At 50.4% G+C, this 13,370-nt stretch overlaps 1 protein-coding gene across 1 annotated transcript in view; it reads right to left on the bottom strand.

Annotated features, from left to right (window-relative positions):
* Positions 1–1,561: 1,561 nt before the first annotated feature.
* The window catches only part of LOC142484869 (GRB10-interacting GYF protein 1-like), a 64,647-nt gene continuing 52,838 nt past the window's right edge, over positions 1,562–13,370 (bottom strand). The window contains exons 4-6 of the mRNA XM_075584100.1: positions 9,755–9,884; positions 6,785–6,880; positions 1,562–3,666 (exon numbers count right to left, since the gene is read on the bottom strand). Of these exons, the coding sequence (XP_075440215.1) occupies positions 3,658–3,666; positions 6,785–6,880; positions 9,755–9,884 (235 nt within the window). The 3' untranslated portion in view covers positions 1,562–3,657. The remainder of the gene's footprint in view (positions 3,667–6,784; positions 6,881–9,754; positions 9,885–13,370) is intronic.

The raw sequence follows: 13,370 nt of genomic DNA, 5'->3' as shown, positions 1-13,370 counted from the left end.
CCTCCCCCCCATCCCTCCCCCCTCCTTGGCAGGCCACACACGCCCTCCAAAGAAAACCTAGGGAGTTCACATCCCCGTCCCAAAGAGCAAATAAGCCAAGACGCCACAAATCCCCAAGAAATAAACGCAAGATCTCTCCTAATGGGAAAGGGAGGTCCCGAGACCCCGAACCACAAAAAAAAACACAATGATGTCCACAGCCCCAATTAAGGTCCGCTCATTAAACGTCAAAGGCCTACAAAATAATAGGAAGCGGAGGCTAGCCCTCCAGGATATGAAAAAATCAGGGGGAGACATCATATTCTTACAGGAGACCCACTTCACATCACAAGACCCCCCAAATTTATTAAAAAAAATGTTCCCAATGTGCTTTTTTCGCATCATTTAGGTAGTAAGAAGAGGGGTGTGGCTATCCTAATCAGACAAGGCACCCCATTTAATCATGTCAAAACAACAGTGGATCCAGAGGGTAGATTTTTTGTGGTACATGGCTCCTTAGCGGGCTCGGCAATTGCTCTGATCAACGTATACGCCCAAACGAGAATCAAACGGAATTCCTACAAACTGTTCTCGAGGGCGTTGACCCGGGATATCTGTCATAGATGATAGTGGGAGGGGGACCTAAATATGGTCTTTAAACAGAGGACAGATCGACCACAGTGGGTCCTCCCCGTACAACCCACTCCCAGATCATAGGGAAAAGGTTTAGGGGGATCCTGAGCGAGTTTTCACTGGTGGATGTCTGGAGATCCCAAACATCAGGGCCAGAGAGACTACACATTCTACTCAGCACCTCACCAGACCTACTCTCGAATAGACCATTTTCTTGGCCACCAAAAATGTGATGGCGGCAGCCATTGAATCAGACATTGGTCCGACCACGCCCCGATCACCCTGACACTATCAATCCCATTTGAAAAAACAACAAACTACTCTTGGAGACTGAATGATTCACTACTAAATCACCCTGAGATAGAGAGAGAAATTAGATCCTCACTTAAGGACTATTTCTTTTTCAACGCAGGAACAGTCTCCTCTCCAGCAATCCTATGGGAAGCCCATAAGGCAGCCATCAGAGGGACATTTATTTCCATCGCGTCCCACAGGAAAAAAGCCCGCCAAGCAATAATCAAAGAGCTCACAGATAGTATCAAAACAATAGAACAAGCCCATAAGGCTAATCCCTCAAAAAAATATACAAAACATTGCTAACAGCCAGAACAAAACTTAGGCAAACTCCGCTGGAGGATGTTGAAAAGGCCCTCAAATGGACCAATCAACAATACTACGATAAGGGTAACAAAGCCGACAGGCTCTTGGCCAGTAAACTGAGAGGGGTACAAAAAAGATCACAAATAACGGCAATCAAGAGTAGGTCTGGTGAGATACAATATAGTGACAGCAAAATAGCAGCGGAATTTACAAAGTATTATACTGAGCTCTATAACCTAAGATCTAGAAACGGCCGACCTGAACCAATAGCAACAGAACTAATAACACAATACTTAGACAAATGCCAACTCCCCACATTAACGGAGGAGGAAAACACGGTCCTCATGGCTGAGATCTCAAAAGAGGAACTGGAGGTGGCGGTCAAATCCCTAAAGATAACTAAGTCTCCTGGCCCTGATGGTTTCACCAATGTTTACTATAAGAGATTCTTGCCCACATTATCCACGCATCTCTTAAAAACATTCAACCACTTTATGGAAGGGAACCAAATCTCCCAATCAATGTCTCTTGCCAACCTGGCCATCATACACAAGGAGGGCAGAGGCCCGATGCAATGTGGAAGCTATCGCCCAATCTCCCTCCTCAACAGCGACCTCAAATGATATAGTAAAATACTTGCAAACAGATTAAACCCCATCTTACCGAGATTTATCAATATCGATCAAGTAGGATTTGTCGCGGGCAGGCAAGCCTCAGACAATACTCGGAAGATAATCAACATTATTGATCATGTCCACCTCACAGGAACCAAAGCACTACTTTTAAGCCTAGACGCAGAGAAGGCGTTCGATAGAATAAACTGGCAATTCCTGGACCATACTATGCACAAATTTGGCTTCAAAGACGCATATCTAGAGGGGGTCCGTAGACTCTACCAAAACCCGTCAGCAACAGTAAAATTACCAGGGGGCAATAACCAGAGATTCGAGATCACAAATGGAACTCGGCAGGGATGCCCCCTATCTCCTCTCCTCTTTGCACTAACCATAGAGCCGCTGGCATCGGCAATACGACTCAATATAGACATCCAGGAAATAGAAATTGGGCACAGGCAGCATAAAATATCCCTATTTGCAGATGATGTCATTCTAACCCTCTCCAAACCCCAAATCTCCCTATCCAACCTTCAAAAGGAACTCCGAGATTTTGGAAAAATCTCAGGATATAAAATAAATAATGATAAATCAGAACCCCTGAATCTAAGCCTGCCAGAGCCAGAGGTGCAACTCCTCAAACTAAACTTTAACTACCGATGGAGCTCCTCATGTATCAAATACTTGGGAGTCAAGATATCGAGGACCTACCAATCCTTATATCAACATAACTATCCGGCCCTGTTCCAAAAAATCAAACAAGATCTAGAGAAATGGGGAGGATACCAGATATCAGGGATCGGGAGAATGATCTCGGTTAAAATGAACATACTCCCTAGATTGCTATACTACTTTCAGACTCTCCCTGTCCACATCCCTGGCTCGGAATTGAAAAACATCCAAAAGTTAATCTTCCAATTTATTTGGCAAGGGAAAAAACCCAGAGTCACCAGAACGGTTCTCTTGGCCCCAAGGGGGAGAGGAGGAATGGGAGTCCCAGACATCACAAGATATTACCAGGCCGCCCAATTGCGACAGGTGGTGGTCTGGAACGCGAACCCAAATCAGCACTGCTGGCTAGATATAGAAACGCATTATGCCGGGACGCCCTCACTGCCAGCTTGCCTTTGGTCCCTGAGCAGGGAGGACATGCAGAATAGCAAATTCAAATTAGGCCCGATGAGACAAACCTGGGAGACCTGGACGAAGTGCAAATTCAAATTCAAGCTCACCACACCTCAATCCAAACTTACACCAATGCACAAAAATCCGAAATTCCCACCTGGCTGTGAGCCCAGACAATTTGACCAATTCAAGACAAAAAATATCAGAGCGGTAGCTGACCTCTTGAGCTTCGGGGAGTTCCCGAGTTATCAAAATCTACAAACCAAATATGAAATAGTAGGACTAAATGTTTTCAAGTACCTACAAATTCGGCACTTTATTCAAACATTATCCCCAACGTTGGAATTTCCCCCTCTCACCGGTTTCGAGCGGCTCTGTAGAGAAACGGGCCACCAGAGAGGTCTTATAACGCACATTAGTGCAAAACTGGAGAGGGCCACAGAAGCCCCCACACATGACTATATGCTACATTGGGCAGCAGAATTGGATATAGTTATAGACCGAGAGGATTGGGAAAGTATTGGGAAAATGCCTCAGGAACTTCCATATGTACCACAATCAAAGAAAACATATACAAGATACTGTTCCGCTGGTATCTTACCCCAGTTAGAATAAATCAAATCTACCCCCTGGCTTCCGACCTGTGTTGGAGAGGCTGCGGTCAAAAGGGGGACATGGCCCACATCTGGTGGACATGTCCGGAAATTCAGAAATACTGGGAAACGATACAAAAATTAATAGAAGAGGTCACAGACCTCACAATACCCATTGACCCGCTGACCTATCTGTTGGCCAGGCCCTTAGATACACTGGACCGACCAACAGGCAAATTAGTCTCCTTCATTCTCACGGCGGCTAGGTGTGCGGTGGCAGCCGCCTGGAAGAAGGTGTCTCCCCCCTCCAAACAAACAGTAATAAAAAGGGTGCAAGAGGTGATGGACATGGAGAGACTGTCCGCTACTTCTTTCAATAATATATGGGACCCCTGGCTAACCCAAATGGCGCTCCTACGTCGAAACACCCCATAACAGTAGAGGGGAAAAAATAGAATCAAGGCCCAAATTAGGGATGTCAAGGAGAAGGGGAGTAATGCCCCCCCCCTCCTCTCGCCTCCCCCCCTCCCACTTTCTCTCTCTTCCCTGCCCCCTTTCTGTTTCCACACTTACGCCACCCCAGTAGACCCCGAAGGGTCAGGGGGACGTTGAGACTCTTTCCTTTCCTCCCCAGTTAAAAGGTAAAAACATGCATTAGGCTAATATATTGTTTGTATTTGCAATACTGTGAAATGTTATAACTGCCTAATAAAAAAATTTGAAACAAAAAAAAAACATCCTGATTAAGTGACACTTTACGAATCTGGGGTCTTTCATCCCAATGGGGGGCTCATATATGCATAACATTTGTTCCTTAATGCATTACAAAGGCAGGCAGACAAAAACAGCATCCTGCCGGTACATTTTAACTGCACCAGAAAGGCACTTTATCAAAAATATATGTTTCCCTTATGACAAAGTTATATTTTTAATGTCTGTGTTCTTGGGGGGTTACACTGAGGCTGCACCCCAAAAATCAGGGTGCTGGCTCACTCCGTTCCTAAATTAGCAGTCTTAATGGAACGGCTCCTGTTATTCAGCACTGCAGGTAGAGACTAGCCTGCAAAATGGGGACAGCAATGCATATAGAATTAACCCCTTCATCCCCAATGCGAAATAGGGGTAACCAGCCGAGCCAACTGCCTTTATTAATGCGCTGATTACCCCCATTTTCGCCACACCCCGCCCTTCTCTCCCCACCGCCTCCCCCCATATCTCCTCTACCCCGCCCTTCTACTCTCCCCACCGCTTCCCCCCCATATCTCCTCTCCCCCGCGCCTCCCCCCATATCTCCTCTACCCTGCCCTTCTCCTCTCCCCACCGCCTCCCCCCCATATCTCCTCTCCCCCCGCCTCCCCCCCATATCTCCTCTCCCCACCACCGCACCCCCCTATATCTCCTCTCCCCCGCCCTTCTCTCCCCACCGCCTCCCCCCATCTCCTCTACCCCGCCCTTCTCCTCTCCCCACCGCTTCCCCCCATATCTCCTCCCCCGCCCTTCTCTCCCCACCGCCTCCCCCCCATATCTCCTCCCCCGCCCTTCTCTCCCCACCGCCTCCCCCCATCTCCTCTACCCCGCCCTTCTCTCCCCACCGCCTCCCCCCCATATCTCCTCTACCCCGCCCTTCTCCTCTCCCCACCGCCTCCCCCCCATATCTCCTCTCCCCCCGCCTCCCTCCCATATCTCCTCTACCCCGCCCTTCTCCTCTCTCCACCGCTTCCCCCCATATCTCCTTTCCCCCGCGCCTCCCCCCCATATCTCCTCTACCCCACCCTTCTCCTCTCTCCACCGCTTCCCCCCATATCTCCTTTCCCCCGCGCCTCCCCCCCATATCTCCTCTCCCCTTCTCCTCTCCCCTCCGCCTCACCCCATATCTCCTCTACCCCGCCCTTCTCCTCTCTCCACCTCTTCCCCCCATATCTCCTCTACCCCGCCCTTCTCCTCTCCCCCGCGCCTCCCCCCATATCTCCTCTACCCCGCCCTTCTCCTCTCCCCACCGCCTCCCCCCCATATCTCCTCTACCCCGCCCTTCTCCTCTCCCCACCTCTTCCCCCCATATCTCCTCTCCCCTGCGCCTCCCCCATATCTCCTCTACCCTGCCCTTCTCCTCTCCCCACCGCCTCCCCCCCATATCTCCTCTCCCCCGCCCTTCTCTCCCCACCGCCTCCCCCCCATATCTCCTCTCCCCCGCCCTTCTCTCCCCACCGCCTCCCCCCCATATCTCCTCCCCCGCCCTTCTCTCCCCACCGCCTCCCCCCATATCTCCTCTCCCCCGCCCTTCTCTCCCCACCGCATCCCCCCCATATCTCCTCCCCCGCCCTTCTCTCCCCACCGCCTCCCCCCATCTCCTCTACCCCGCCCTTCTACTCTCCCCACCGCCTCCCCCCCATATCTCCTCCCCCGCCCTTCTCTCCCCACCGCCTCCCCCCATCTCCTCTACCCCGCCCTTCTCTCCCCACCGCCTCCCCCCCATATCTCCTCTACCCTGCCCTTCTCCTCTCCCCACCGCCTCCCCCCATATCTCCTCTACCTCGCCCTTCTCCTCTCTCCACCGCTTCCCCCCATATCTCCTCTCCCCCGCCCCTCCCCCCCATATCTCCTCTCCCCCGCCCCCCCCCATATCTCCTCTCCCCCGCACCCCCCCCCATATCTCCTCTCCCCCGCGCCTCCCCCCATATGTCCTCTACCCCGCCCTTCTCCTCTCTCCACCTCTTCCCCCCATATCTCCTCTCCCCCGCGCCCCCCCCATATCTCCTCTCCCCGGCGCACCCCCCCATATCTCCTCTCCCCCGCACCTCCCCCCCATATCTCCTCTCCCCCGCCCTTCTCCTCTCCCCACCTCTTCCCCCCATATCTCCTCTCCCCCGCGCCCCCCCCCATATCTCCTCTCCCCCGCCCTTCTCCTCTCCCCCCGCCTCCCCCCCATATCTCCTCTCCCCCACGCCTCCCCCCCATATCTCCTCTACCCCGCCCTTCTCCTCTCCCCACCACCTCCCCCCATATCTCCTCTCCCCCGCGCCCCCCCCATATCTCCTCTCCCCACCGCCTCCCCCCCATATCTCCTCTCCCCCGCGCCTCCCCCCCATATCTCCTCTCCCCCGCGCCTCCCCCCATATCTCCTCTCCCCCGCGCCTCCCCCCATATCTCCTCTCCCCCGCGCCTCCCCCCCATATCTCCTCTCCCCCCGCCTCCCCCCCATATCTCCTCTCCCCCTGCCTCCCCTCCCCCTCCCCCCGTTACCTGCTCCTCCTCAGTAAGGGGAAGGAGGGCGAGAGGCTGCAGAGGTTCCTCATGCAGAATCCCCGCAATCTCCTGATCCTGCATCTCCTCCGGGACCTGACACAGGGGCGAGAGGGTCACTGGCATTAGGTTACGTGGCCAATACGTGGGACTGACCCATTAAACACGTCCCTGTCATTAGGTCACTTTGCCCCTACGTGTGACTGACCCTTTAACCCATTAATCACGTCCCTGTCATTAGGTCACTTTGCCCCTACGTGGGACTGACCTTTTAACCCATTAAACACGTCCCTGTCATTAGGTCACTTTGCCCCTACGTGGGACTGACCTTTTAACCCATTAAACACGCCCCTGTCATTAGGTCACTTTGCCCATACGTGGGACTGTCCCTTTAACCAATTAACCACGTCCCTGTCATTAGGTCACTTTGCCCCTACGTGGGACTGACCCTTTAACCATTAAACACGTCCCTGTCATTAGGTCACTTTGCCCCTACGTGGGACTGACCCTTTAACCCATTAAACACGTTCCTGTCATTAGGTCACTTTGCCCCTACGTGGGACTGACCCTTTAACCCATTACACACGTCCCTGTCATTAGGTCACTTTGCCCCTACGTGGGACTGACCCTTTAACCCATTAAACACGTCCCTGTCATTAGGTCACTTTGCCCCTGCGTGGGACTGACCCTTTAACCCATTAAACACGTCCCTGTCATTAGGTCACTTTGCTCCTACCTGGGACTGTCCCTTTAACCCATTAAACACGTCCCTGTCATTAGGTCACTTTGTCCCTACGTGGGACTGACCCTTTAACCCATTAAACACGTCCCTGTCATTAGGTCACTTTGCCCCTACGTGGGACTGACCCTTTAACCCATTAAACACGTCTATGTCATTAGGTCACTTTGCCCCTACGTGGGACTGACCCTTTAACCCATTAAACACGTCCCTGTCATTAGGTCACTTTGCCCCTACGTGGGACTGACCCTTTAACCCATTAAACACGTCCATGTCATTAGGTCACTTTGCCCCTACGTGGGACTGTCCCTTTAACCCATTAAACACGCCCCTGTCATTAGGTCACTTTGCCCCTACGTGGGACTGACCCTTTAACCCATTAAACACGCCCCTGTCATTAGGTCACTTTGCCCCTACGTGGGACTGTCCCTTTAACCCATTAAACACGCCCCTGTCATTAGGTCACTTTGCCCCTACGTGGGACTGACCCTTTAACCCATTAAACACGTCCCTGTCATTAGGTCACTTTGCCCCTACGTGGGACTGGCCCTTTAACCCATTACACACGTCCCAGTCATTAGGTCACTTTGTCCCTACGTGGGACTGACCCATTAAACACGTCTCTGTCATTAGGTCACTTTGCCCCTACGTGGGACTGACCCTTTAACCCATTAAACACGTCCCTGTCATTAGGTCACTTTGCCCCTATGTGGGACTGACCTTTTAACCCATTAAACACGTCCCTGTCATTAGGTCACTTTGCCCCTACGTGGTACTGACCCTTTAACCCATTACACACGTCCCTGACATTAGGTCACTTTGCCCCTACGTGGGACTGACCCTTTAACCTATTAAACACGTCCCTGTCATTAGGTCACTTTGCCCCTACGTGGGACTGACCCTTTAACCCATTAAACACGCCCCTGTCATTAGGTCACTTTGCCCCTACGTGGGACTGAAACTTTAACCCATTAAACACGTCCCTGTCATTAGGTCACTTTGCCCCTACGTGGGATTGACCCTTTAACCCATTAAACACGTCCCTGTCATTAGGTCACTTTGCTCCTACGTGGGACTGACCTGTTAACCCATAAAACACATCCCGGTCATTAGGTCACTTTGCTCCTACGTGGGACAGACCCTTCAACCCATTAAACACGTCCCTGTCATTAGGTCACTTTGCCCCTACGTGGGACTGACCCTTTAACCCATTAAACACGTCCCTGTCATTAGGTCACGTTGCCAATACGTGGGACTGACCCTTTAACCCATTAAACTCGTCCCTGTCATTAGGTCACTTTATCCCTACGTGGGACTGACCCTTTAACCCATTACACACGCCCCTGTCAATAGGTCACATTGCCCCTACGTGGGACTGACCCTTTAACCCATTAAACACGTCCCTGTCATTAGGTCACTTTATCCCTACGTGGGACTGACCCTTTAACCCATTAAACACATCCCTGTCATTAGGTCACTTTGCCCCTACGTGGGACTGACCCTTTAACCCATTAAACACGTCCCTGTCATTAGGTCACTTTGCCCCTGCGTGGGACTGACCCTTTAACCCATTAAACACGTCCCTGTCATTAGGTCACTTTGCTCCTACCTGGGACTGTCCCTTTAACCCATTAAACACGTCCCTGTCATTAGGTCACTTTGTCCCTACGTGGGACTGACCCTTTAACCCATTAAACACGTCCCTGTCATTAGGTCACTTTGCCCCTACGTGGGACTGACCCTTTAACCCATTAAACACGTCCATGTCATTAGGTCACTTTGCCCCTACGTGGGACTGACCCTTTAACCCATTAAACACGTCCCTGTCATTAGGTCACTTTGCCCCTACGTGGGACTGACCCTTTAACCCATTAAACACGTCCATGTCATTAGGTCACTTTGCCCCTACGTGGGACTGTCCCTTTAACCCATTAAACACGCCCCTGTCATTAGGTCACTTTGCCCCTACGTGGGACTGACCCTTTAACCCATTAAACACGCCCCTGTCATTAGGTCACTTTGCCCCTACGTGGGACTGGCCCTTTAACCCATTACACACGTCCCAGTCATTAGGTCACTTTGTCCCTACGTGGGACTGACCCATTAAACACGTCTCTGTCATTAGGTCACTTTGCCCCTACGTGGGACTGACCCTTTAACCCATTAAACACGTCCCGGTCATTAGGTCACGTTGCCCCTACGTGGGACTGACCCGTTAACCCATTCCTCACCTTGTTGTCCTTCACATAAAGAGCGAGCATCTCCTCTCGTCCGTAGCGATACTCAGCGAGTTTATACTTTGGCATAGCGGGGGAGGGAGGGGGGGACGCCACCGTGCCCCCACTGGATAGTGCGCGAAGCCTGCGGGCGGAGACCGGGGAATAAGTACCGCTCCCTATAACTCCTCATACTACCCCATATAACCCCTCCTATTACCCCATATACCCCCTCCCTATAACCCCTCCTATTACCCCATATAACCGCTCCCTATAACTCCTCCTATTACCCCATATACCCCCTCCCTATAACTCCTCCTATTACCCCATATAACCCCTCCCTATAACCCCTCCTATTACGCCATATAACCGCTCCCTATAACCCCTCCTATTACCCCATATAACCCCTCCCTCTAACTACTCCTATTACCCATATAACCCCTCCCTATAACTTCCTATTACCCATATAACCGCTCCCTATAACTCCTCCTATTACCCCATATACCCCTCCCTATAGCTCCTCCTATAACCCATATAACCGCTCCCTATAACTCCTCCTATTACCCCATATAACCCCTCCCTATAACTCCTCCTATTACCCATACAACCCCTCCCAATAACACCCCCTATTACCCCATATAACCGCTCCCTATAACTCCTCCTATTACCCCATATAACCCCTCCCTATAACTCCTCCTATTACCCCATATAACCGCTCCCTATAACTCCTCCTATTACCCCATATACCCCCTCCCTATAACTCATCCTATTACCCCATATAACCGCTCCCTATAACTCCTCCTATTACCCCATATAACCGCTCCCTATAACTCCTCCTATTACCCCATATAACCGCTCCATATAACTCCTCCTATTACCCCATATACCCCCTCCCTATAACTCCTCCTATAACCCCATATAACCGCTCCCTATAACTCCTCCTATTACCCCATATAACCCCTCCCCATAACTCCTCCTATTACTCCATATAACCTCTCCCTATAACTCCTCCTATTACCCCATATACACCCTCCGTATAACTCCTCCTATTACTCCATATAACCTCTCCCTATAACTCCTCCTATTACTCCATATAACCTCTCCCTATAACTCCTCCTATTACCCCATATACCCCCTCCCTATAACTCCTCCTATTACCCCATATAACCGCTCCCTATAACTCCTCCTATTACCCCATATACCGCCTCCCTATAACTCCTCCTATTACCCCATATAACCGCTCCCTATAACTCCTCCTATTACCCCATATAACCCCTCCCTATAACTCCTCCTATTACTCCATATAACCTCTCCCTATAACTCCTCCTATTACCCCATATAACCGCTCCCTATAACCCCTCCTATTAACCCATAGAACCGCTCCCTATAACTCCTCCTATTACCCCATATAACCCCTCCCTATAACTCCTCCTATTACTCCATATAACCTCTCCCTATAACTCCTCCTATTACCCCATATAACCCCTCCCTATAACCCCCTCCTATTACCCCATATACCCCCTTCCTATAACTCCTCCTATTACCCCATATAACCGCTCCCTATAACTCCTCCTATTACCCCATATACCCCCTCCCTATAACCCCATATAACCTCTCCCTATAACTCCTCCTATTACCCCATATACCCCCTCCCTATAACTCCTCCTATTACCCCATATACCCCCTCCCTATAACTCCTCCTATTACCCCATATACCCCCTCCCTCTAACTCCTCCTATTACCCCATATACCCCCTCCCTATAACTCCTCCTATTACCCCATATAACCCCTCCCTATAACTCCTCCTATTACCCCATATATCTGCTCCCTATAACTCCTCCTATTACCCCATATAACCTCTCTATAACGCCTCCTATTACCCCATATACCCCCTCCCTATAACTCCTCCTATTACCCCATATAAGCCGCTCCCTATAACTTCCTATTACCCATATACCCCCTCCCTATAACTCCTCCTATTACCCCATATAACCGCTCCCTATAACTCCTCCTATTACCCCATATACCCCCTCCCTATAACTCCTCCTATTACCCCATATAACCCCTCCCTATAACTCCTCCTATTACCCCATATACCCGCTCCCTATAACTCCTCCTATTACCCCATGTAACCCCTCCCTATAACTCCTCCTATTACCCATATACCCCCTCCCTATAACTCCTCCTATTACCCCATATAACCGCTCCCTATAACTCCTCCTATTACCCCATATACCCCCTCCCTATAACTCCTCCTATTACCCAAAATAACCGCCCCTATAACCCCTCCTATTACCCCATATACCCCCTCCCTCTAACTCCTCCTATTACCCCATATACCCCCTCCCTATAACTCCTCCTATTACCCCATATAACCCCTCCCTATAACTCCTCCTATTACCCATATACCCCCTCCCTATAACTCCTCCTATTACCCCATATAACCGCTCCCTATAACTCCTCCTATTACCCCATATACCCCCTCCCTATAACTCCTCCTATTACCCAAAATAACCGCCCCTATAACCCCTCCTATTACCCCATATACCCCCTCCCTCTAACTCCTCCTATTACCCCATATACACCCTCCGTATAACTCCTCCTATTACTCCATATAACCTCTCCCTATAACTCCTCCTATTACTCCATATAACCTCTCCCTATAACTCCTCCTATTACCCCATATACCCCCTCCCTATAACTCCTCCTATTACCCCATATAACCGCTCCCTATAACTCCTCCTATTACCCCATATACCCCCTCCCTATAACTCCTCCTATTACCCCATATAACCGCTCCCTATAACTCCTCCTATTACCCCATATAACCCCTCCCTATAACTCCTCCTATTACTCCATATAACCTCTCCCTATAACTCCTCCTATTACCCCATATAACCGCTCCCTATAACCCCTCCTATTAACCCATAGAACCGCTCCCTATAACTCCTCCTATTACCCCATATAACCCCTCCCTATAACTCCTCCTATTACTCCATATAACCTCTCCCTATAACTCCTCCTATTACCCCATATAACCCCTCCCTATAACCCCCTCCTATTACCCCATATACCCCCTTCCTATAACTCCTCCTATTACCCCATATAACCGCTCCCTATAACTCCTCCTATTACCCCATATACCCCCTCCCTATAACCCCATATAACCTCTCCCTATAACTCCTCCTATTACCCCATATACCCCCTCCCTATAACTCCTCCTATTACCCCATATACCCCCTCCCTATAACTCCTCCTATTACCCCATATACCCCCTCCCTCTAACTCCTCCTATTACCCCATATACCCCCTCCCTATAACTCCTCCTATTACCCCATATAACCCCTCCCTATAACTCCTCCTATTACCCCATATATCTGCTCCCTATAACTCCTCCTATTACCCCATATAACCTCTCTATAACGCCTCCTATTACCCCATATACCCCCTCCCTATAACTCCTCCTATTACCCCATATAACCCGCTTCCTATAACTTCCTATTACCCATATACCCCCTCCCTATAACTCCTCCTATTACCCCATATAACCGCTCCCTATAACTCCTCCTATTACCCCATATACCCCCTCCCTATAACGCCTCCTATTACCCCATATACCCCCTCCCTATAA

This window comes from Ascaphus truei, unplaced genomic scaffold (assembly GCF_040206685.1).
Source record: "Ascaphus truei isolate aAscTru1 unplaced genomic scaffold, aAscTru1.hap1 HAP1_SCAFFOLD_447, whole genome shotgun sequence".
Lineage (NCBI taxonomy): Eukaryota > Metazoa > Chordata > Amphibia > Anura > Ascaphidae > Ascaphus > Ascaphus truei.
The sequence above is the reverse complement of the archived record's forward strand: the minus strand, read 5'-3'. Positions and strand labels throughout refer to the sequence as shown.